At 40.5% G+C, this 23224-nt stretch overlaps 3 protein-coding genes across 20 annotated transcripts in view; 1 reads left to right on the top strand and 2 right to left on the bottom strand.

Annotated features, from left to right (window-relative positions):
* The window catches only part of caska (calcium/calmodulin-dependent serine protein kinase a), a 162495-nt gene that overhangs the window by 82061 nt on the left and 57210 nt on the right, over positions 1-23224 (top strand). The window lies entirely within an intron of this gene.
* On the bottom strand, positions 15197-18971 carry gpr82 (G protein-coupled receptor 82). Of its 2 annotated transcripts, XM_085249959.1 has the most exons (4): positions 18664-18971; positions 16677-17500; positions 16411-16545; positions 15197-16320 (listed from the first exon to the last, which is right to left on the bottom strand). In XM_085249959.1, the coding sequence occupies exons 2-4, from the start codon at positions 17493-17495 to the stop codon at positions 16078-16080; spliced, it is 1197 nt and encodes a 398-aa protein (XP_085106085.1). In that variant the 5' UTR covers positions 17496-17500; positions 18664-18971; the 3' UTR covers positions 15197-16077. The 2 variants fall into 2 exon arrangements, with proteins under 2 accessions (XP_085106085.1, XP_085106086.1); XM_085249960.1 differs by lacking the exon at positions 18664-18971 and having other exon boundaries at positions 16677-18652.
* LOC146556371 (putative G protein-coupled receptor 34) lies at positions 19282-22737 on the bottom strand. Of its 2 annotated transcripts, none has more exons than XM_085249961.1 (3): positions 22268-22737; positions 21334-21883; positions 19282-21241 (listed from the first exon to the last, which is right to left on the bottom strand). In XM_085249961.1, the coding sequence occupies exons 2-3, from the start codon at positions 21852-21854 to the stop codon at positions 20680-20682; spliced, it is 1083 nt and encodes a 360-aa protein (XP_085106087.1). In that variant the 5' UTR covers positions 21855-21883; positions 22268-22737; the 3' UTR covers positions 19282-20679. The 2 variants fall into 2 exon arrangements, with proteins under 2 accessions (XP_085106087.1, XP_085106088.1); XM_085249962.1 differs by having other exon boundaries at positions 22366-22737.

Here is a 23224-nt window from a genome sequence, read left to right as displayed (position 1 = left end):
AATGACGGTGAGTTTTTGAGCACATGGTGTAATTTTAAGGTTGGAATTGTTTTCGGTCAATGCTATAGGCCACAGTCGATCAAGTGTTTCACAGCCTTCATTACAGAGTTTGGGTTTTCTTAATATTTCATTGATGTTATATACCGGAGATGATGAAATCCTCAAGTTTTTTTTTTGTTTGTTTGCGTTGATGAACCGATTGTGAGATTTTCCACTATTTGTTTTATCAGTAGTGCACAAGCAGTCGTACCCCTCTCCCAGTGAATGCTGGTATCAAATTGGAAATAAGGAAACATTTTTCACGTTTTAAACGTTTGATACGTTGTCCTTGTATTGCTTTCAAGTACATTTTGGGTTGTTATATTTTCCAAAGCATCCCAGTTTTTTGGGGATGGGGTTGCACCAGTTTACCACAGTGCACTTCCACTATTATTCCCCCCCCACATTCGAATCATTGGGGCAGTTCAACAGTGTAGAGCTGTTAAATATGAAGCAACAACAGGAGTAAAGGTTTGATTTGTATTAGCCAGTCACTTGACACAGTTTCCAATATGTTTTAAATCGAAAAAATTAAAGTTCAGTTAGAACTAATGTTTGAAAAACCGTAGTCCTTGAGTACATATTTAGGGTTGAAAGAATTTGAGTAACAAATGGACATGTTTTTCACTGCAGAAGACACAGAGGGGAGGAGATTGGTTGGCTGTTGTTGGCTCTGGTACCAAGCAGGTCCACAGCAGTACAGCTCTTCTGCGTGAGGCTGTAATGGAAAAGAATGTCAGCAGGGCTTCTCTCGAAACACTGCGGCTAAAGCTGACATAACAAGCTATGAAGGGAAACTCTGTGGATCATTTGTGCTGCTGCTTTTTTCGCTCACGTCAGACTATGTAGAACTGGTCTGACATGAGTGATGAATGAGTGAGGAATGTGTGATCGAAAGTAGATCAGTGTATCATTCTGCTTATGATGCCTTTTGCATCTAAAGTGGTCTTCTGTACTCTCTCAGTTCCCTGTCGTTGTGTGGAAATGAGAAACAATAGAGTTGCTAGTGGGTGTGGTTGGACCAGTGTCACACTGATTCAGTGACTCTTAATGTGCTTAAGCAGAGAAAGCTAATGCTATTACTGTTTCAATTAGTTACATGAGGGTTGAGTTATTCTGTAACATGTCCCGACATGCAGTGACCAGTATGCCCCTTTGGCTGCACTCTCTGACACACTCCCTATCGTAAAGAGGCTCTTACTGCTGGCCGTGGGGGTCATACTTTTAACATCACTCTGGGTTGTTTACTGCTAGCTTTGCGTTAGCTGTCTGTGCAGTTGCTTGCAACAGGCTGATGTATTATCAGCAGTTGTTTCTGGCCTGGACATAGTCTGCACTTACTGTCGCATTCTCAGTTTTTCATTGCTTCACTATTTTCCTCCTCCCTGAACACAAACTGAAATCAGCTGACTACGTTACATGTGCACAGCGAGGAAAAGGCATGCATGATTTTTTTTCTCTCTCTCTCTTATTGTGCAGATAACTGAGGAACCTTGTAGCACAAGTAATGACACAACTGTGACTATACTGTGACTACAGTAAGGGAAACTGATCATGTACTTTAGATGTCATCACGCTGCTAGATGAGGACAAATCAGCATCAAGGCTCCTCCACCGGGATCACAGTCAGACTTGGTGTGGGATATAAAACGCTTTAATCAGATGTCATGTATACAAAGTGAAGCAACTCGTAGTGCTGAGTGTTCCTAACGAAGCTCTGGCTCCAGCCTGCTGTGTGATACATGGCAGTAAACAGTGGACTGGCAGCTCCTCTATAGTTTGTGCAGTGCAGTGGTAAATCTAGATGTCGTGATATGCCGTGCGATTGATATGTAATACCTTCTCTTACGTTTCCCGTCAGTATCTCTCTAACACCGTCTGCAGCTATTTGATTATGTGCGTGCCTGTGTGAAAAGGTCAATGTAATCGCTTGCGTCAGTGTGTCAGTTGTTTGATTGCACGTCAGTCTTTGGTATTTGTGTGTGCTGCAAGCAGTAAGTAGCTATTGTGTCAGCCAGCTTTTATGACAAGTAGAGCTAGCTTAGGGAAAAAAGAAAAGAAAAACTGTTTTGCATTCACATACCCTGCTTCACATTTTTCTTTAGTGTAAAAGCACTAAAATCCCCTCTGCAGTTAGTGAGGTTAATGCTTTTACGAGATATTCACAGAGCTTAATTAGAACACTTTAATATAAGTACTTTACTGAGTTGGACAAGGCCCATATGCATATTTTGTCACAGTCAGCTCCCAGCTGTTGTATTACTATCTCTCTCTTCAGCATTGTGCCTTGGTATTAGTCATCATAGTCTATATAGTCATATCTCTGTCTTCACTCTGCGGCGCCCCTACATGGATCCCTGCTGAATCACCGGCTTAGTCTTATTGTCTTGATGTGAGCGATACCAGCCTGTGAGTTTGGAAGGGCATAACGAGATGATAAAGCTGCCTGTTTGCAGTGATAGTATGTGTTTCAGTGCCATTCACTGAATTACAGCCTTTTTTATAAACTGTCCACACATTTCAGCAATTTAGAACAGAGTGAAATCATTGCCTAAAAACTGTATTTTATAATGCTAAATAGAGTGGTTACTACTACTACTACTACTCTACCTGAGCACTTTATACAATATCCCTTATTCAGCCATTCACACCAACATAAGTACATAGTACTTTCTGTCTAACATCCACACCCATCCAGTGCATAGGAGAGCAACTTGGGGTTAGCATATTTGGCATGGAATCAAACCACCAACCTTCCAGTTGAGCTACAACTACCCCCCTACTACTTTTACGTCCTTCTCTGTGATCTGGTTGTATTTGTGACAGAGTAGTTATATATTCTACTGACTGTTTTATTTCTGGAGTTCAATGAACCCCATTATTATCCAAAATCCTGTCAAAGTCCTTTTCATTTTATATTTACATTATTACTCATCGACATCATTGAGCATTTAATCTGAGGAGCATAAAAATGGTTGCTCAGATCCTGCCATGATGTTTCAGATGTCAGAGTTAGCTTTTAATTTCACTTTTGTCGTTGTTGTTGTTGATAATTTTCCATCTGATGTGCAGCATCTTAAAAAGTTTTAATTACTGCACTTCATTTCTGTGGTAAAAACTTGGTTAAATACCATGTTGGTATGTGTATCGCAGCCTCTGTGTCAACAAGTTTTCTCGTATGGAGAGTACAGAGTAGGTGTTACCGACACTGTGCTGGTGAGCAGCATGTTTGTCTGCGGACGCATTTAAATTCAAGGCTTGTTGTTTTTTGGCCTTGTATAATGTGTATATCTGTATAACGCTGTTTAAATGTAACACAGTGACCCAGACCGCTCAAACTGAAACAACAAATGGAACTCACTTCCTCCTGCTTGTTGTTTCACCTATTTGTAGTCTCATGTAAAATGTCTCACAGTAAAGGCGGAGAATTTCCTGGAACTGAAAGATAAGTTGAGAGTTCAGGTATATATTAAACATGCATGCATGCTGCTGTAGCTTAACAGTTTACAAATAAAGCTTAACAATCAAATCCACGTCAATACTAACCAGTCAGATAAAAGTCATTGATCACATTGGTCCTTTATTTTTATTTAAGAGTGTTAAATGTTACCTCCAGCTTGTCATTTGTCAGGATTTACCACTTTTTTGTCTCATAGTTTGTTTTGGTATTAATGTGTGAATAACAAAACTGTATGTCTCAAAACCAACACGAGGAGGTCGCAGCCACCACAGACATCTGATTAAAATAGACAAGTCTAGCTCATCACTCTAAAATGGCTCCATCTATTTAACTGCAGGATGTTGACTTGTAATCAGCTGCATCAGCACAGACTTGCTATGATCAAGTTATCAACACAGAAACAAATTAACTGCAGTTACTAGTGATCAATAAACTTGGTGATTTTACTGAGTTGTAGTTGACTTTTAAATGTGACACATGAATTACAAATAACTAGTTTGTTATGTGATGCAGTAACTATGGGATGGTTGATGACTGAGTTACAGCCCCTTTAAGATTCAAATTTCCCAGCTGTAATGTCTCGTTTTTGCCTTCGACTGTGATGAGGTCAGACTGGAGCTTTTTCTCAAGTTTGACAGATTGTTTTTTCTTTTTTTAATGAATTGATGCAGTTGTTGTCACCAGTGCCTCCGAGCTAAAAAAACAACAACAAAAAACTAAAAATACACGCACGTAATGTTATTTAATTGCATTAATTATCTTTACTTTCATGTGACTAATGAGTTTAGTTCTCTAGAAATCTGCCTCTGATACACAAATTTGAGCAGACATGCTTTCAGTGAGAACAGCCTCACAGCTGCTACTCCAAACAGTAATTCTGATCACAATTTAATGCATTTAATGGGAAGCCTGTGAACTGTAGCTCTGAACAAAACCTGGTTTACATGCTTCCTAAATAGTCACTTGTTGGGTTAAATGCTGGTATTTGTATAGACAACCAGAAAATGTTCACCTATACATGAAAAAGTCAATTTTCTCCAGTCGTGTTGCTGCATTACATAATAGACATAAAAATAAACATCCTCTACTACGAGAGCTTAAAATGAGCACTGCTGTGATGATGTGTGGCGTTTCACGTGGCGTTCTGTTGGGTAATTCCTAATGTCAGCTTCACTTTGCTTTAGGCAGCTGTTGCCAGGTTGTCAGCTAGTTCCCCTGCACTAAAACTATATTTAGTCATCGCTGTTTTAAATGGAACATCTGTTAATATTTGAATCTAAAATTAGCCAGATTATTAATCCCTGGATTGAAAGAGCAAAACCCGTGGACTAAACTAGTCAAGTCATTATTGTGGAACAGACAAAGCAAAAATCTGTTTGTCTTTGTAAAGTTTTATTTGTCAGATTTCAAAACGGATTCAAAACATTCAAAACATTTCAGATTTTGAAATACTTTGATTACACAATACTAAAGCTAGCACAATATCACACTATACATATAGAGGGGGAACATTAATGGAAAATTAATTTCCTCTCCCCTCAGTTGCCCTTCACAACTGCAATTACAACAGACTTAATGTGCTTTAGAGTTGATTACTCTGCAGCAAAAAGGAGCCATCATTCAAGCCCAGCTGTGCAGCACCAACATTTTTTCACAGATTTAGGAAGACAGCAGTTGTACAGGATAACTTTGAGATTGCTTCAGGACGTGCATCGTGTTGTAAAATCATCCCCCAGATATGGTCGCGCGTCTTGTTGTAACCTTGCTGATCTCTTCCACCAATTCGGAGACGGGGGTCTTCCTGCCAAGTAGACGGCAGCATGATGTGTGCTGGACAGACTCGGTGAAATCTTCTTCAATTTTAAGTTCAGTGTCCTGCACAATGTTTTAAATTTCAGTCGATTTCAGATTTAGTTTCATTACACAACAGTAAAACAAAAACAATATCACACTGTATATAGAAGGGGAACATTGTACATCTAAATAGGAATTGGTGGAAACTAATTTTCCACTCTGCTCTCAGTTGTCCTTCGCAACTGCAATTACAACAAGCTTGATGTGCTTTAAAGCTGACGGCTCTGCAGCAGCAGTGGGGTTTAGATCCATCTCCTCAAAGAAGCCCTCGTCAAGGCCCAGCCGTGCAGCAGCAACTTGGTTGGGTTTCTGAGAGCGGCGTTTGTCCAGGATTTCATGTAAGATGGTTTTAGGACATGCATCATGCTGTGAAATCATCCCCCAGATGTGAAGTTTGATGACACGTCCCGGCTGTGGTCGATCGTCTTGCTGTGGAACTTCTGTGCTATCATCCCAAATCTCCCCAGACTCGATCCTCTGGAGAACTCGTTGTAATCTTGGGTCATTGTTGATCTCTTCCGTCATTTGGGAGAAGGGAGTTTTTCTCCCAAGGAGTCGTCGAGCGTGGCGTACACTGGAGAGGCTCAGTGAAACTCCCAGATCTTCCTCAATTTTTAGCTGAATGTCTTGCGCAGTCATCTTGTCATTGCTTTTTGTTATCTCATCAATGGCAGCCAAGATATTGCTGTAAAATATTAATAAGAAACAAGAAAACATTAGACAAACAGAAAAGCAAAAGTTATTTTCTGCAGGCTACCATTCAGTAATCCAGTCCTTTGATTACTTACCGACTTTCGCGGCAGGGTTGTCTCTCCTTGTAGTGAACCCTTGCAGTTCTCACTGAAACTTTAATGCCCAGGCTGGCGAGATATTGCTTGAAATCGTGTACTTGTCTCATTGCCCTCATGAGATGAGTCTCCTGGGATTCCTCCTTGCTGATTTGTGCCATGTCTGCTGTAGTACAGTATGTTGCGATCGGCAGCTTGGTAAATAACAGGAGCTTATCTGCTCTCATTTATATAGTTCAACTGGGTGGGTTCCAGTAAACTTCTGAAATACCCCATACTTGACCTAACCAATAGGAGTTCATTTACAATCTCTGTTCAGCAGAAAAGTAGTCAATCATGTAGTGTGTAAATTGTGGTCCTTAACGTGGATGACAAGGGGAGGTGTTAAAATGGCACGCCCACCAGGTGCAGGCAGAAAGGCACTGAAATGTTAATGATGTCTGGCTTGTTTTAACTGCCAGACAAAGAGCTCAAAAAGCCCCAATCAACTTCAATCAACGACTGACCCTTGACTAGGCATCACTGTCGTTGATGATCCGATATGTATGTGAAAGAAACTGCTGTAACTGACAGAAGCTGCAGTTTCAATGGGTCCCAGGAGCAACAGCAGTGTCTATACACAGTGAGCCAACAGCTAATGGTCACATGATTACTAACGATACTTATACAGAAATCTTACATGTGAACTAAAATACATGGGCTTGTTTGGTACCAAAAAAAAAAACTGCCCGACGAGGCATTGATGGACATGTTTATTCAGACTCTGGATGTCAACAAGACTGCAACTGCTTTCAAAACATTATTCATGTGTTTTATTGTAATATTTTTACTGATTTTCTTAAATCTTTGAATCTGACATGTGCCCTCCATAAAATAATTAATAAATTAATAATTAATAAAAAATTAACACTAAATCTAATAAAACTAAACTGAAACAAGAAAGCTCACTCTGGACACTAACTGAAGCTAAACTGAATTTACAGTTAAAAGTCAAAAATGAAATAAAAATAAAAACGAATTATAAAATATTAAACTATAATAACTCTTGAAACTCTTGACACTTGAAACCAAGGACCAGCTGGACATCTAAAGTTGAGCCCTGCAACGAAGCAGTCCAAAATCCATACGGTAACGAAATAGACTGTTATAGTTCTGAGCGGTGTTATGACTCAGACACGAATGTATGAAATTGTCCTCATTTTAGTCTTGGACCCTTAAGTCTTAGAATTTAGAGGGGCCCTAAAAGTGTTGACCTTTTACCTTTATTAAATCTGTTTAGAGAACGTTTGAGAAGTTTTTAATCCTGTCACTGAAAAAAAATTCTAGCATAATGCAACTGTCATTAGAGCCGGGCTATTTTTGGAACAGGCCAGACTCTTATCCACGCTCCAAGCTATACCAGCGAGAAAATCACGATAAACTGACTCAAACCTGCAAGTGATTTAACTTGCTTATCTTATTGAATATAAGTGTTGAGTTAGCAGCTAAATTGGTAAATTTATATCAAGTTATCACATTTGCCTGGTTCTTTTTTTAATTCCTAGAACTTCCTCACAGTTCAGTTAACTCCCTGAGGCTGTTTTCATCAGAGTTACAGAGATACATTACATAACTTACAGCATATGGCTAAACCTCTATGCTTGGTCTGGTGAGGGAGTTAACTCAGACCAAACCTGTTAGTCAGTCTGATGATTTAGTTTTATTAAGTCAGGCTTAGTGGACTGCTGGGATCATGAGGGAAGCTTGCCAGCCACACTCCTTTATGGTTAGTAAATGAATAGTAAATATTAAAAAGGCACCTTGTGTTAGAACAGTGAGGTAAAAATGCAGCTTTGACATTGTCCCACAGTAGTATTAAACTTCTGTTATCAGTATCTAACAGTGACTCTGAGCCCCTGTCTCCAGCTCATTAGATGTACTGCTGAGACGTATGCCCTTTACAGGGGACACAAACAAAATAGAGCATACACATGCAGAGCTTCGGCAACAAAACTGTGCTTGTTGAATATGGAACAGTGTGAACGTGCCACAGCTTTCCATGCATAAAAGTCACTGAATTCATCGCAATCCTCTTGTTCATAAATCACCATGATGGCTGTGTATTCATCTTCCCACTTGCTTCACCACAGACCTCCACCAGTGACAGCAGCACAAGCGCGCTTGTATGTCTATTTTTGTGGATCTGTGTGTTTGTCTTTGGCCTCTCTCACTGCTACAGATTGTGTGCATGCAAATGCACCGCAAACAGCAAGGCAGGATGAGTTTATCTGCGTCAGCTTTGAAAGCAGAAGTTGAGAGATGAAGAGAGAAGCCAGCACAAGATTGAAGGTGAACTTTTGTGTTGTGGGACTGTTCATATATCTGGTGTCTGTGCTATACAGCCAGCTGTTCTGAAGTAAAGTCATGCTGAATGTTGAATCTGCAAAGCATATCCGGGCTCTGTGTTGAGCCGTCTGAGGAAACCATAAACACAGCAACACTTTGATGTAAACCTGAGGAAAGAGAGTGTGGTGCCGACACAGACCTATACCTTCGTTTGCAGCAATAGTATTTCTTCATTCTCCAGGTGCGCTAAGGTGAGATCTGCAGTCAGATCTTCTGAATGTAAGGAACAGGAAGTGTTCCCTCTGTAAATTTTATAGTGTCCATGTCTTGCATATAACATTGTGTGTCTGCAAGAAAACATTGCACAAACTTCACGCTTCAAGCCTTCTAGTTAAATTTGTGCTCGGTCAGACTCTGTTTGTGCTTGTCCCTTGTTGAGCTTCTGGTGGTCTGTGATAGGTCAGTTTTTCTTACTGTGTTGTAAGTCTCGAATGTATACCTGTGGGTAATATCTGCAGAAAGAAAGCAGCATGTTGGACAATCTTGAAAGTAAAGATGAGTCTGTTCAGAATACAAAATATAGGAACAGTGAATGTGTCTTTAAATGTTGCTGCGCTATTATCTGCATGTAACTCTATCCATTAGATTAAATGTAGTCATTCAGTCAACTGTTTAGTACGTAGTCGGCAACACACATCTGACAAAAGCATGTGTAATATCGCTAGACCCACATTAAAGCTGTTTTTACTGAAGCTCTGGTAAAAAGTGATAAAGTATGGTGCTGCACGGAGACACCGAATAGCGATATTTTATTAAGTAAATAAAATATTCTGGGAATACTATAAACAACAGCACAAACACCACAATGCTAAGATAGCTTTAGGTGAGCAAACTTCTATTAAATCAGCTCAACTGAAGTGTGTCAAACACTGGATACACTGATTGTGAATGAAGTATTGTGATTAGAGCAGGGCGATATGACCAAAAATATTTATCACGATATACATTTGAAAATTTGTGATAATGATATCCTCAGCATAACCACGTATAATATCCACAAACTTAAAAAAAGGTTATACACACAGAATACGGTAATATTACGTTGAAGCACAGTACGTATCACTCCGCGAGGCTCCTGCCTACGATAGCCGTAATGCTCCAACAGTCCATCAAGCGGTGCAGCTTTGTAGCTTAGCAAAGTCGTACTAAAACATTTGACAGATTTTCGAGCGCCTTGTTCCACATAAATTAGTTTCGAGGTCAGTAAACACAACCAGAATTCAAACATAAGGCACACTGGATTATAAGGGGCACTGTCGATTTTCAGAAAAATCAAAGGATTGATTTTAAGTGTGCCGTATTTTCCAAAAAACACGTTAATAACGATGGCCCGCTAGCATGCTCTACCAAAAATAGTGCTTTGTTCTGTATCTGAGGGACGAAAGCTAAACCAGTTCCACACCACTGAAGTTGCAGCATTTTTAAAAACCAATTCTGGTTCATCGTTTTCATTCAACGATCCACTTTCGCCCTTCTCATTCTCTGTTGCCGCCATGCTTTTTCCTCCATGTGCGTATGAAAACAAAAACACTGCGCATGCATGTTTTACCCATATTCTATCGTGATATTTCATTTTCTTATCATTGCCCAACATTATACCAGTATTACCATGAACGGTATGATATGGCCCAGCCCTTATTGTGATAATCTGATGATATATATTGTTTATTGGGGTTTTCTGGTCATTTGCACCTCGACTCTTAATGCAGCAAAACTAGAGGCAGCGATGGCTGCTACTTTTCAAAGGACAGGTTTGTATTTCCTGCTATGGCATCGTACCATTTATATATTCAAGGCAATCACTAATACTTTAAATGTTTTATTATTCTGATTCTGATTATTACATTTAAACATCTTAAAATGTCAGTGACGCACAGTTTTGTAAATATCTCAGCTTACTGGTTGCTAGTTTCAGCCTGTTTACTGGAAGACAGACTGAGGTGATACAGATATCTGTCTGTCACTGTGCTTACATGTTAGACCCTATTCTCGGCTTTATTTGGGGTGGCTTTGAAGCAAATACCACTTTCTACATATGAATGGGGAAGTGTGATTGATAGGAGACTCATTTCCCCACTGACTGCTTGTCAGTGGGGAAATGAATGTCAGCTGTTTTTACAAGGTAAAACGGTCGTTCTCCTCTCGGACCTCTTCGTGGTACATTTGGAGGACTATTAGCAGCGTCGTTAGTGCTGTTTGTGTGTTGATGGGTGGAGTGAATGGCTTTGTTAATGGCTTTCAATGGGCCTTGAGGTGTCAACCATGAAACTCAGTCATTGCAGTTTCACAGTTGAGCACAAACGTGCACAGTAATATGCATGGCACGTGCACTGCTGCTTTTAATGTGTCTGTGTATGATGGCAAAATAACACCTCTGAGTAGCCCAGTGCTTGTCAGGTTTTCTTGTGAATTTGCAGCTACATTTGTTTGTTTGTCTAATCTAAACAGAGATGACTTTAGTTTCCCCTACGCCGTGAAACGTGCTGGGAGATCAGTTAAATCAACCAGTCCATATATATGTATAAAAACAACGCTGGTTTCCTTCAACTTCAACAAAGTGGGAATCAGTCCAATATTGTGTAGTCAACCAGGAATAAAATATTTTTCTCTTTCCCCTGTCCCTTCGTCCTCTCACATGTATAGACACAAATTGAGTAACAGCAGAAATTAAAAATTAGTGCGACAATAAAACGATTGCAGGTTGCTGCTAGTTTGCAAAGTTCACCTTATGTTAAGCCTTACAGCTGATTAAAATATAAGGAACATCAGGTGTTGTATTAATGGCAGTACATAGGAGCTTCTTCATTTGAACTTTGACTGTTTCATGCAATTCCTGTATGAGGTGCGCATTCGAAAACCTAAAGACTTGCAAAAAAACCCCTAAATAAAACAAACCCCTGCAATCTTTACTACAGCTCGCAACTTTTCAGACATTAGCAGCAGAACACCTCCTGAAGCTGCTGGCAGTAATGCACTTTTGTGTCCGAGTGCATGTTGCATGAGCCCCACAAAAGGCATAAGAAACCACAGTCACAGTCCTCAGCAGCAGCAGAGGAAAACCACAGGAAATAATACAATGTCTGAGGAGACCCACAAACAATGCACACACCCTTGTGTAAACAGAAAGTGTATACAGATGCAAAACATGCAGAGGTCTTTTGTTGATACTCCCTAATGCAAACCTCTGGCGTTTCTAATGAAGCTGAATGATTGGGAGAGTGATGTGAATAACATTGGCAATCAGTGGGCTGCCACGGGTTAATGGGGGTAAGTAAGTGTGACTTCATTTATTTCAGCTCCCCTTCTTGCTAATATATTTCAACTGTTAATTGATAACAAACACAAACGAATACACAGGAAAACGAAAATAACCTCCAGCCATAATATTACACCAGACCACAAGTCCTGACCATCATGTTATGTCATCATGGAATGTGTTTTATTACAGAGGTTGGCTAAAGTTTACAAGTTTACACGTCAGCCATACGACTTCTGTCCCATATAGCCTGCAATAATTGCTCATTTTTTCTAACTATAGTCTGCGAGCCACTACAGCTAATGTGGCTATCATGTAATTGCTACTAGTTAAACGGCTAATGTTAGTGTGTGTGCCTTAAAGGTAATTGAAATGGGAAATCTCTTAAAATTCAATGTTGTGAATGTCCCAAGTATGAGCGACAAAACAGGAATATGTAAGGCTGGGTGGTACTGTTAGTAACGGGCTGAGTGCATCTTTTATGCATGGCAAAAATTCAAAATCTTACCAAGTACATTTGTCTAATTTCTAGTCCAAAAAAATCTTATGACACTTAAAATAAGACACAATCAGCTACAGAGTAACATTTCAGTGAGATGTTTGAACTTGTTTTAGACAGTGCATCTTGGATATGGAGAATTTTCATTTGTTCCATTGTCACATTTTTTTCACTTACTAAAAGATATTTTTGCTTGAAATAAGTGAAAGAAAAATCTGCCAATTGAGCAAGTGAAAATTCTCCAGATCCAAGATGCACTGTCCTAAAAGTTCATCTATCTCACTGAAATGTTAAGATTTTGAATTTTTGCAGTGTGAAGGCCTTCCTCAACACAACACTTTTAACCTAACAAGAACAAGAATTCCTGTTCATGCTATATTTAAACCACACTGGGTTGTTTTGCTTTTGTTTTCTGCTACTTCTCTGTCTGTTTCCCCTTATAGAGTTTTAGAGATGTGAAAGACCCCAGTTAGCACTCATGTGTCAAGGAGCCCTTGCCTTTGCAAGCTTAAATAAGATGTGTGAGGTGTCCAGCTATAAAGTAGAAGAAAGTATTTAACAATTCAAAAGCGATATCTCAGCAGGTGTAGTCACCAGTTACATGAAAACCTTCACTTATTTTCCGGCTAGCAAAAAGCTCCAAAAATGGCCTGCAGCTGAGCTTAGCACATCTCCACTTGTTATTTTCCTCTTCTTCCAACCACCCCCGACTCACTGTGAATTCCTTCTCTCCTGGCTATGTTTCTTTGGCGTTGATTTATTTACTTATTTATTTTTTTCCTCTGGCCTGTGCCTGTCTGTCTGTGAGTATTTGGGGGAGAGCACACTGGAGGGTATCTGATACTCTCTGCTGCCTGCTTCAGTCTGAATAGCTACTGCGGCCCCTGGGGGCCAGGGGATACACATCTGCAGGAGCCACACTTCACAGAACATTGTCTTCTTGAAAACTCCCTCAACACACTCTCACACAACATCAGCACAAACAATAGTGCACAGTCTAAACCCTCAGAATCAATGGACACACAAATACTGAAAAAGACTTTTCACACACAGGCATCAAACACTGATCGCTTGTTGTTGCACATGAGGACCTCACTACAGACATTTTCATGCATGCACGAGTGCAACACCATGATGTCACGTCACAGCATGTGAATCAGAAAGAGAGAAGAGTGATTTTACCATTTTACCACTATTAAGTAATTTGTATTTGTAATGACTTGTACTTTCAGTTTACACCTGAAAGGATATTTCTTTGTTGCAATGAAATACTATCTACTGTACTACCTTTAAAACCTTTATTTATCATATACATTTTTTATTATTTAATATACCTCAAAAATAAACTACGAAAAATATCTGAGTCTTTCTGTTTTGACTGTTAAGTCTGTTTTATTTATAGTCAGTAGCACATTTAAACAGCAGAAGCTGACCTGGCCTGTGCTTTAGAGACGGGCACATTTACATTCCAGGTCTCCAAAAAAGCCTTTTTCACAATACATGAAAAGCTTAACGGTGGGTTTTGCTGTATTAACTAATTATTATTAGTTAATTTTTATGGAAAGTGAAAATCACAGTGATCATTAAAATGTGTTCAGAATTAGCAAATTATTATCATAAGTCATGACACGCTGCTCTCCCCTATATAAGCTTTACTTAGTATTAGATCAATTCCAAAGTTTGTGGTATCAAACAGAAATAAGTAAATGGCAAATAGCAAAAGTGCTGTATTTACATAATGTAAACAGTTATTGATGTCAAAGTTAAAGAAACCTGAAACATCAGAATAGATAACAGAGCAGACAAATGAAATGCGTGGAGAGGAATACAGCAGAGACCTCCAAAAGGACAAAGCAATACAACTGTGGGTAGGAGCTTTAAGGTTTGAGATGAATCTCAGATATAGAAATAGTAGCAACAACAGAAAAATAAGGAGTTGATTCAAAAGTAAAAACCTACTTTTAGCTGCAGTATTTCTCTTATGGATTTTCCTTTTCTTTTCTTTTTTTAAAAAAAATTGTTTTCATGACCGTAGAACAGTCAGAGGTGTTTGTCAAGAATTCAAAAACTAAGCTGCACTTCGGGTTTAGAAGTGTTGTTTCTAAGCTCTTGACTGACTAATCTTAGATGTTTCTTGCCTTCTTTTTTTGCAGCCAGCCTCAATAAGTTGAGAAAACCATAATTCCTAATGGTCCTCTAAAACACAAAGATTTAAACGTCCAGAATGTTTGAGCAGAAATCTTGCTTAGATGCACCTGGGCTGGTAAACTCCAGGGGCAGACAAGCACAAATCTATTTGTTGTTACCTTAAATGCATATTTAAAAAAGCAACTTCCCTAAACACAAGACATCAAAGTTTTCCCGAAACTGAATTAACACTGAATTGTCAGAGCCTCGCTGCGCATACCGAACTGTTGCCTGGTGACTTTTTCTTTTTTATGTCGCAATCAATGCAGTTCCACCGTACACTGATATAGAAGACGGTAGCAGTTTTACCAGGATGCAGAGATAGAAGTGTCAGACAATTAAAAATTTCTCGGAGGAAGTCCCACGCTCGCTCAGTCCTCAAGTGAAACCTACACTATTGTCTACCAACTGCAAGGTCGGTGGTTTGATCCCCATGTGGCGACACATGCCGTCCCAGTGTAGGTTTCACTTAAGGATTGAGCGAGCGTGGGGCTTCCTCCAAGAAACACATATTTTACCCCTAATGTATTTATCTGAGTGAGTGTGTGAACGTTAGCTATAAATATAAGCACTGTGTGATTGTGTGGTATGTTGAATGGGACTGAGAAAATGCTGTGAGTATATAGAAACAGACAGAGCACAAAGTGATACAGGACATACACATATTTATTGCATGATATAAAAATAACTTTGCAACAGTAGCGAAATGTAAGTAGGACCAGAGTGTGAATGTGTAGAAGCGGTTACAGAGAGAGAGGGAGGGAAAGAATGCAGCTGGAGGCACAGAGTACTTTAACTTCAATATACTGAGACTTCATTTCAAATAAACACAAGTAAGGATATCACAAAGCAAAGGAGTGTAATTCACAGAGCTTCACAAACAACAGTAACACCACAACCAAAGTATCCATATTCAACTGAAAGCTACTTTAGGCTGCTCCATTGTCACAGGTGGTCCAACCTGATAATACAGGAAAATGAAATTTGGAATTTCTTTAGTTTATTCCTCAGGTTCAACTAATGCGTGTGTGTATGCGTGCAGTTCTTTTAAAGTCTTAACTTTTTAAAAAACATTTCTACATTTTAAGTTTTCAGGGACTGACAGTCTGACATGTTCTTGGTGCTCTGTTATCTTAGTGCAGTCCTGCAGTCTCACAGCCGAGCAATGGCTGAAGCACAGCAGGACAGAGCACGTGTGGCCAGTGGCGAGTGCTGATATTAAAAGATCACTGCACAGAGGACATTGAGCTTTAACTGTTAACGTTTGGTCAGCGCGTGTCTGATATGCTGATTTCTTTGTGAAGTAATAAGATACTCTCAGACATAACGAGGACATCATTTAAATGAAAACTTGGATTAAAGCTGCACGAGAGAGAAATTTAGACTGTGAATGCAGTCCTGGTGTATTTGGTTGAAACTGACCGTGTTACTCAAACTGACCAAGAACTTCTTGCTTTGAGTTGTAGTAATGATACAGACTTGTGAAAAGGGAAGTGTTGTGCCACTACCTTTCTCCTACTCACTGCTCAAGTTTTTTCATGAGCTGCTTTGTAAGTAGAAACTTGAGTACGTTTGCTTTCCCATGCAGTCAAAAGATGAGTATTATTAACTATATAACACTTGCATGACTGCACTCCACAGTGCCACAAACTGCGGTTTCCTCCTTCTGCTGTTCGGACTTCGGAATGGCACTTCCTGTACCTGAGCAGAACACCTGCAGTGTTGTGGAGTTTTTCTGGTTCCACCTTAAAATGTTGAGGGTTTCATTGCGGAATGTCCTGTCCAGCACAAAGTACATGATGGGGTCAGTTGAGCTTCTCAGTGCAGCAAGAAGAAACAGGCAGTTCTTCAGCTAGAGAGGGACAAGAAAACCATCATCATGTCAGATTTCCACATACTGTGGGACATTTTTACTTTCAATCTGTATATGAAAAGCAGTCACCTCGATAATGCCGGAGAATGGGTGGCAGCTGGAAGTTTCTTTGGTGGGGGAACATTGAAGGGGAGTTTCATGGACCAGAGAAAAGAAGATGGGTTTGAAGATATGGTGCGGCAGCAGGCAAACAGAAAGAATGACCTGTGTGGAGTTGGTTTTTTAAAATTTAATGAAATATGTGAAGTATATTGGAAATTTATTTGGCTCAAGAGGAGGGAATTAAGTGACTAAACAATAACATTATTTTAAAGTATAAAATTACTCATAGCCACCTGGATGACCACAATGTTTCGGAACACCCTGCTCAGCAGTCTCTGGGAGGTTGTGACTGGTGTGTTGCGACGTGAGCGCCGGATATGCCTCAGCACCGTGACGTAGGACAGCAGCACCAGCAGGTACATAACAAAGAAGAAGGCTGTAATGACCACAGTGGCAGTTTGAGACAGACTGCCTCCGAGTTCCACAGCAGGGCTGTAGCACACCTTCCCACGTCCTGATTTGTCACTTTTGGTGGTTTGGTTCATAGCCTCGTGCACTGCGTAATAAGCAGTCACTGGCACTATGCTCCCCACTGACATTAGCCACACAGTGATGCACACGACGTTGGCGAAGGACACTTTTTTGAGGCTAGCGAAGAAGGTGTGTGGCAGCAGGGTGGTGCAGGCGCTGGGCCTCGAGGCGTGGGTGTTCTGGATTAGGGACGCAAAGCGGCTGAGGGCCACCCAAGTGAGCATCATTAAGCTTATATAGATGTTAACGTGGAGCACCGGGGTAATGCCGTGCAGGACGAGCTGACACAGGACATCATTCAGACCCCAGACCAAGCCTTCGGCATAGTAGGCTGCGAGGAAGGGCGTGGTGATGGACAACAACACATTGGATATACTCAGGTGGCACAGATACATGTGGATGGGGGAGAAGCTGGAGATGCACTGCAGGAACACCCAGAGAGCGAGTGCATTCCCTGGGAGGGCGGTGAGGAAGAGGAGCGCATAGACGGAGGGAAGGAAATATAACGTTGCAGCAGTCGGGCAGAGGGAGAAGTTACAGGTGGTGGACGAAGTGTTTTCTGATGGAAACGTGCCCTCCATTTGATCTAGAACACAGAAGCTGGCTTTTAAATCTTGTTGACATCAAGGCTTCCTGAACTGTCAAAACATTTTTATTTACTTATTTTTTAGCAAAATCAGACTTGACCATTACTTCAGAATGTCTATGAGGAACTTTGAGTCTATTCAGTGACAAAGCTCCAAACTCAGCAGCTCAGATAGTCAGATGTTGTAAATATAGACTTGACCAGAAACCCTTCTTAACCGTACACCGTAACCTGACGTGCAACTGAACGTACGGTGGGCACAGCCCGAACCGCTCTGAAGGCTGCAGCACAGGGTTAAAAAGAGTTTAAGGTTTCCAGCTGAGAGCATAACTCAGGCACAGCATGTGTCCGAGTGTGAGAGGTGTGGGATCATGACAGTTCATGATATCTTAGTAACCCACTGCAGGCTAGCATGTTATTGTTTCAGTTTTTTTTTCTGGGTGAGAAGCTAACCTCTTATGTGTTATGTGCATGGCTTGTCAGTGCACTGGTGTCTGTGGGTGCAGAACTCCTCAAACCAACATGTACTTTCTTTAGTTGCATAGTTTAACTTACTCTTCTACAGTTCTGCTGTGCGTAGATGTAGCAAATATTATATAAATTAAAACTAAAACATGCAAAATTTATTTTGAATAACATTTTTTTTTAATTGTCAGGAGGTTAAACAAACACTCCATTTTCAAAAACAAAAACTTTGAATTTTCCATCAATTATTTTACAGTTCAGGCTTTAAAGGGTTAACCTGAGCTTTGCAAGCAGTCTAACTAAATTTGTCGTCTTATATCAGAGTTGTATGCTTAGAGAATGGGCAATACCGAAGTGTCAGGCTTGTAAAATAGACACATTTTAATGCATGTTTTACAGGGATGACTGGAGAAACTGATATGCTCCTGTGTAAAACACCATAAAGTATTTAAAGAAGTAGGTCACAGAGATGACAGTTTCCTGTAGGTTTAACATTTGATCGGTGAGGAGATGATGATGATGCTCTCCAGTCTTAACTTGAATGTCCAGCACTTCTCAGTACAAGTTGTTGGAAAAGCAACAAAATTGTCAGCAATACTTTCTTTCTTTCAAAGTGATAAAATGTAACATTTAACAAATTAAGTGCACTTGACTAACACAACATTGCTCAGAGATGCGTTTGGCTTCATGATACATACCAATAACAGGTCCTCTGAGATGTTTCAATAAAAGGCTGCAGGCATCAGATGACACTGCCCCATGTGAAGTATTCTGAGGGTAGAGTAGAAACGGTGGTTTTAACAGCAGGCATGACACGCTGCTTCTCTGCAGTGTCTTCCTTGTCGAAGTGGCGCTTTATTGTAAATGGCAAGTTGTCGGTGGGGTGTGGTATTTTCGTAACTAGAATACTGTGTTTTGTCTAGCAGGCTTCCTCATTTGGTTTCAGGGTATGCTGTGTATGACTTGAAAATAAGGAGCAGATGTGTGTTGCATGTTAAGCGTTCAAATCAGTGATTCAATTTGATATTCACTTTTAAATAAAAATAAATAATTTCTCTCATTCAAATTAGTTTCCATCTTTCTGCTTATTTACTCATCCGTTCATCTTTTCTGCACACAATGTTTGGCTTGGGTTGCAAAAATGTCTAAACACTGTCCCTTTTCTGCCTTGGGGTGGCGCTGTTGTTCTAGATGAGAAGCAGAAAGAGTTGTTTGGTTCCTACACACACTTCCCTTCCATAATAAGGGACACACTGCATGATAAACATTGATTAGCACAGGACTATTTATATCCTACTTTATTTCGAAAAGCACAATTTGGCACATTAACATAAGCTTTATGAAATAAATCACACCAAGATCCAGAACAAACTTTGAAAACAGACTTCTGTAAATGTCAGAGCTTTTCTAAATACGTAAAAGGCATTTTGCCCTGTGAGAAGTGGTATTTAACAGTGAAGCCCCATGCTTTCACCTCAGTAGGCGTTTCCCTGGTTTTTTTTTTTCTAATGCTGTTATAAATATCATAAAGTTCAGGCTTTGATCAAATCTGCAAAGTTCCCATCACCTTTCCTTCACTTTGTCTTCAGCGTGTTTTGTTAGTGACATATGGCCATCTGCAGGGTCACACACACGTTTATATTTAAACAGTATGTGACAAATGTTTTGATAAATGCAGTGAGGGGAAGAGTATTGACTTGTTGTCATGTTTCTATCTGTGTAATTGTGGTTTGTGTCTCTCGTTTATCAGTGCTTATACTAGATTAATGCAGCATATGGGTGTGAAAGGAAATGCTCAGTCCCCGATTAAGTTCACAGTTTCACTCGAGCGGTGTAGTATGAAAACATCAGCTTATGCAAAAAAAAGCATTAAAGTCCAAGTGGTCCTGCCTTTGATGGACTTAAGTATTTTTATTTTTGCTTTTTTACTGTCACATCTGGCAAAGTCAAACACCCCTAGCTCTGTGTGTGTGTGTGTGTGTGTGTGTGTGTGTGTGTGTGTGTGTGTGTGTGTGTGTGTGGTGAGGGGTTGCCCTACTACTTTGCCCTCCATCTTTGAAACTATTTGGATTCAAACATCAAAACGATGCTGATGATGAAATCTCAAAATGTCTCATGGCACACAAGTACATTCAAATTTCTCTATAATAAGAAAGGACATATTTTTTAATTTGCAGGATTACTCGTAACATTAAGGACGGATTTACATGAAAAAAGTTTCCAGAGGTGGGTCTCAGGAATTTTGGGGGATTCTTTACCATCGAAGACGACACATCTACAAACCCAGTTACAGACTGGGTTTGTTACAGAAAACAAAACCCACAGTAACTTGCGGGACCACCAGCTTCAGTGTTCCTTGTCACTGCGTGTCCAAGTTTCTGGTGCAGATAGATATTCCTCTGTCGTTCCAAGTCTTATATATTGAGGCTCAGTGGAAAGAGCCCACTCCCATCATGACACAAATGTTTAATCACAGGACTAATCATAGGCCCTACAGTGTAACAGAGCCAGTACTTTTCCTCTGCATAAAATAATGCGAAGTTGTCCTAAACCTTTTCAAAATAAGCCTTAGTTCAAAGGTTTTTCTTAGGTAAGCACCAAGTAAAGGCGCACAGGCAAGAGCAGCAGCTGCCCTGTCACGCTCCTCTTCTTCTGCTGGCTTCTGTCATATTTACGTTTACGTCAGTAGAGTTATCGCTCTGCTGTGTGGGGATTTATAAACCGCTTTCTATCTTTGTATTACTAATTAGACTGGTGTTTGGGTGTTCTCTGTCAGTCCTTACATTTCTACTATCCATCTCAGCAGTGGAGCTGCTCCCACTGATGCCTGTAACATCTCTTAAGCAGATCATGTTGTTCACCAAGCGCAGCACCTCCTTCCTCACTGAAGAGGATAACAGGAAGTACATGACAGGGTCCAGGCAGCTGTTGAGGGCAGAAAACAGCAGAGCCACCTCGTTGGTTTTGTCAGCGACACACATCCAGAAACACGAAGTGTCTGTGATCTGCGTTTTTATGTAAAACACTCTGACCACGTGATAGGGCACAAAACAGATGCAGAAGAGAAAGAGGATGAAGAAGGACTTCTTGGCCGTTCGAGTGTAGCGAGTGGAGTTGGGCAGATCTGGATTTGCTTGTGATGTCCTCAGCAGCTTGAGTGCGATCTTCCCGTAGGACATCATGAGAGAGATGAAGACTAACCAAAAAAGAACCACCATACACATGTTGATGTAAGCCTTCCACTTTGTATTATCCAGCTTCTTGTAGTGGAAACACCTGGACACAGGAAATACATTTTGTCACACAAGTTGGCCACTGCAGATCTGCAGTAAGGTAAAAAAAAAAGAAGATTTAAAGGTTTTACCAACCTGCTCACATGTGGAGAGTCATTCGTTGATGACACCATCACTGAAATGATACAAGTGGACACAATCCAGACGATGGCACACAGGGCGAAGCTGAGCTTTGTGGAGCAGAGTTTGCACTGCATTCCTACACTTTGGTGGATCTTAAAGTAGCGATCCACACTGATCAGCCCTAACAGAGTGATGCTAATGTACATGTTCATGTAGAAGAGGTGTCCCACTACATTACACACGGTGGGATCCAGATTCCATTTGTCACCTTGGCTGTGATAGAGTATCCTGAATGGCAGACAGACCACCAGCAGCAGGTCTGCCAATGCAATGTTAATGAGAAACACTCGAACAGAGTTCTTCTTGGAGTGGACGCAGAAGAAAACCCACAGAGCCACCAGGTTCCCGACTAGACCCAGGATGAAGATTATAGAGTAGCTCACTGCCAGCAGGACCTGCAGTGTGCCGTCATCTCCACACGGGTCAAGGGTTAAGTTTGTTGTTTGGTTCTTACAGGAGAAGTTTTTTGCCATGGTGTCTTTTTTTCAGGGGATTGACAGTCCTGCAAACAGATGAGGGGCACACATGGAATAATTTGCATTTTGGGAAAGGGCTTTCATACGTACAGGTTTGTGGGTGTGAGCATTAATCTGCCCTGCAAAACACAATCTTACCATCATAACCTCAGGAACTGGAAAGCCCTAGAAACATGTGAATAACCTGTTCAAGATTTCTTTGGTATCTTTTGCACATTACCGCAGCCAAGCAGTTTTAAAATGATGTGTATGTGCTCAGTCAGTTTACTTCAAGAGAAGTATATCAAAAGATCAGTAAATGAAATAGCAGTAAAAGGAAACTGCTTACTCAACTCACAGCTCAGCGCGATTGTGTTGCACACAGTGTGAAAAAAAAAAAGAAAAAGAAAGGAACTTTTCAAAACACTCACCTAGTTATTGGAGTTCATTAAAAAAGAAGTATGCGTTCCTTTCTTTGTGTAAAGGGCTGTGTGAACGGTGAGGATCAGTTCCAACCTCACACACTTACAGGTTTTGCAGTCTTTTTGCCTTCCTCTAAGGTACTCCAGGATATCCCTGTAAGTTGAACATGCAGGAAAAATCCAAATTTGCCGCTCTGAAAAAATGGAAATAGTTCCTTGTGTCATCTCATGTTCGATTTTCTCCTGTAGTCCAACTCGCGTTGAGCAAATACTATCATCGTCACAGAATAGTACTGTGTAGACTCAGCTTCAGTTTTTTCTTTTTTTTCTTTTTGGCTTCCCTAACTGTCCTATCTCACTTTCAAGATAAGCGCCTGTCCACAGCTGTGCAGTCAGAAATGCTGAAGTGCAGAATGCGGTAATGTTGCACAGAGGAAATTTCATACTGTGGTCAGCCCCCCTCTTTTCTTCCGAGCACCATACAGAAGCAGAGAGAGAGAGAGAGAGAGAGAGAGGCCTTCTGATTATACATATGAGGGGAAATACTCACAGGGCATGCTTCACTTGTGTACAGTATGCTTTCCACCTTGGACTCTGGCTACTGTGGTAATCCCCCCCCCCCCTTTTCAAAATGGTATTTAATGTCCTCACGTAAGATTTTTAGAAAGAATTTAGAAAGGTCTGAGCAAAAGCAGAAATTTTAATACTCCGTTCAACAGCTACCGCACGGTAAGACTGTTTCTGTCTGCTGTTTTTCAGATCCGTATCAGTCCACATTAAACCACAAAGTAACACTATATCATAGAAAGGATGCTGCAGATGACCACAAATGTTAATGAAATGAAATGTGAATCTAAATAGGTGTTGCCATGTGCAAAACTGCTCGACTGAAATGTTGTGGTTGCATTACTTGATGCTTTGGGAAGAAAATAGCGATCTGTGTTTTCATGGCGTGTGACGACAGCA

The sequence above is a fragment of the Mchenga conophoros genome, linkage group LG16, assembly GCF_057382185.1.
Source record: "Mchenga conophoros isolate Kocher_MC1m ecotype Shallow Benthic linkage group LG16, M_conophoros_male_GT1.1, whole genome shotgun sequence".
NCBI classification, from domain to species: domain Eukaryota; kingdom Metazoa; phylum Chordata; class Actinopteri; order Cichliformes; family Cichlidae; genus Mchenga; species Mchenga conophoros.
The sequence above is the reverse complement of the archived record's forward strand: the minus strand, read 5'-3'. Positions and strand labels throughout refer to the sequence as shown.

What these genes read in the sequence shown, in the direction of transcription:
- gpr82 (XM_085249959.1), bottom strand. Translation starts at nt 17,495, where the DNA reads ATGGAGGGCACGTTTCCATCAGAAAACACTTCGTCCACCACCTGTAAC. An exon ending in GAAACATTGTGGTCATCCAG is followed by an intron (nt 16,546 to 16,676) that starts GTGGCTATGAGT and finishes AACTCCACACAG; the next exon opens with GTCATTCTTTCTGTTTGCCT. An exon ending in CATTCTCCGGCATTATCGAG is followed by an intron (nt 16,321 to 16,410) that starts GTGACTGCTTTT and finishes GTCCCTCTCTAG; the next exon opens with CTGAAGAACTGCCTGTTTCT.
- LOC146556371 (XM_085249961.1), bottom strand. Translation starts at nt 21,854, where the DNA reads ATGGCAAAAAACTTCTCCTGTAAGAACCAAACAACAAACTTAACCCTT. An exon ending in GACTCTCCACATGTGAGCAG is followed by an intron (nt 21,242 to 21,333) that starts GTTGGTAAAACC and finishes TCCTGTGTCCAG; the next exon opens with GTGTTTCCACTACAAGAAGC.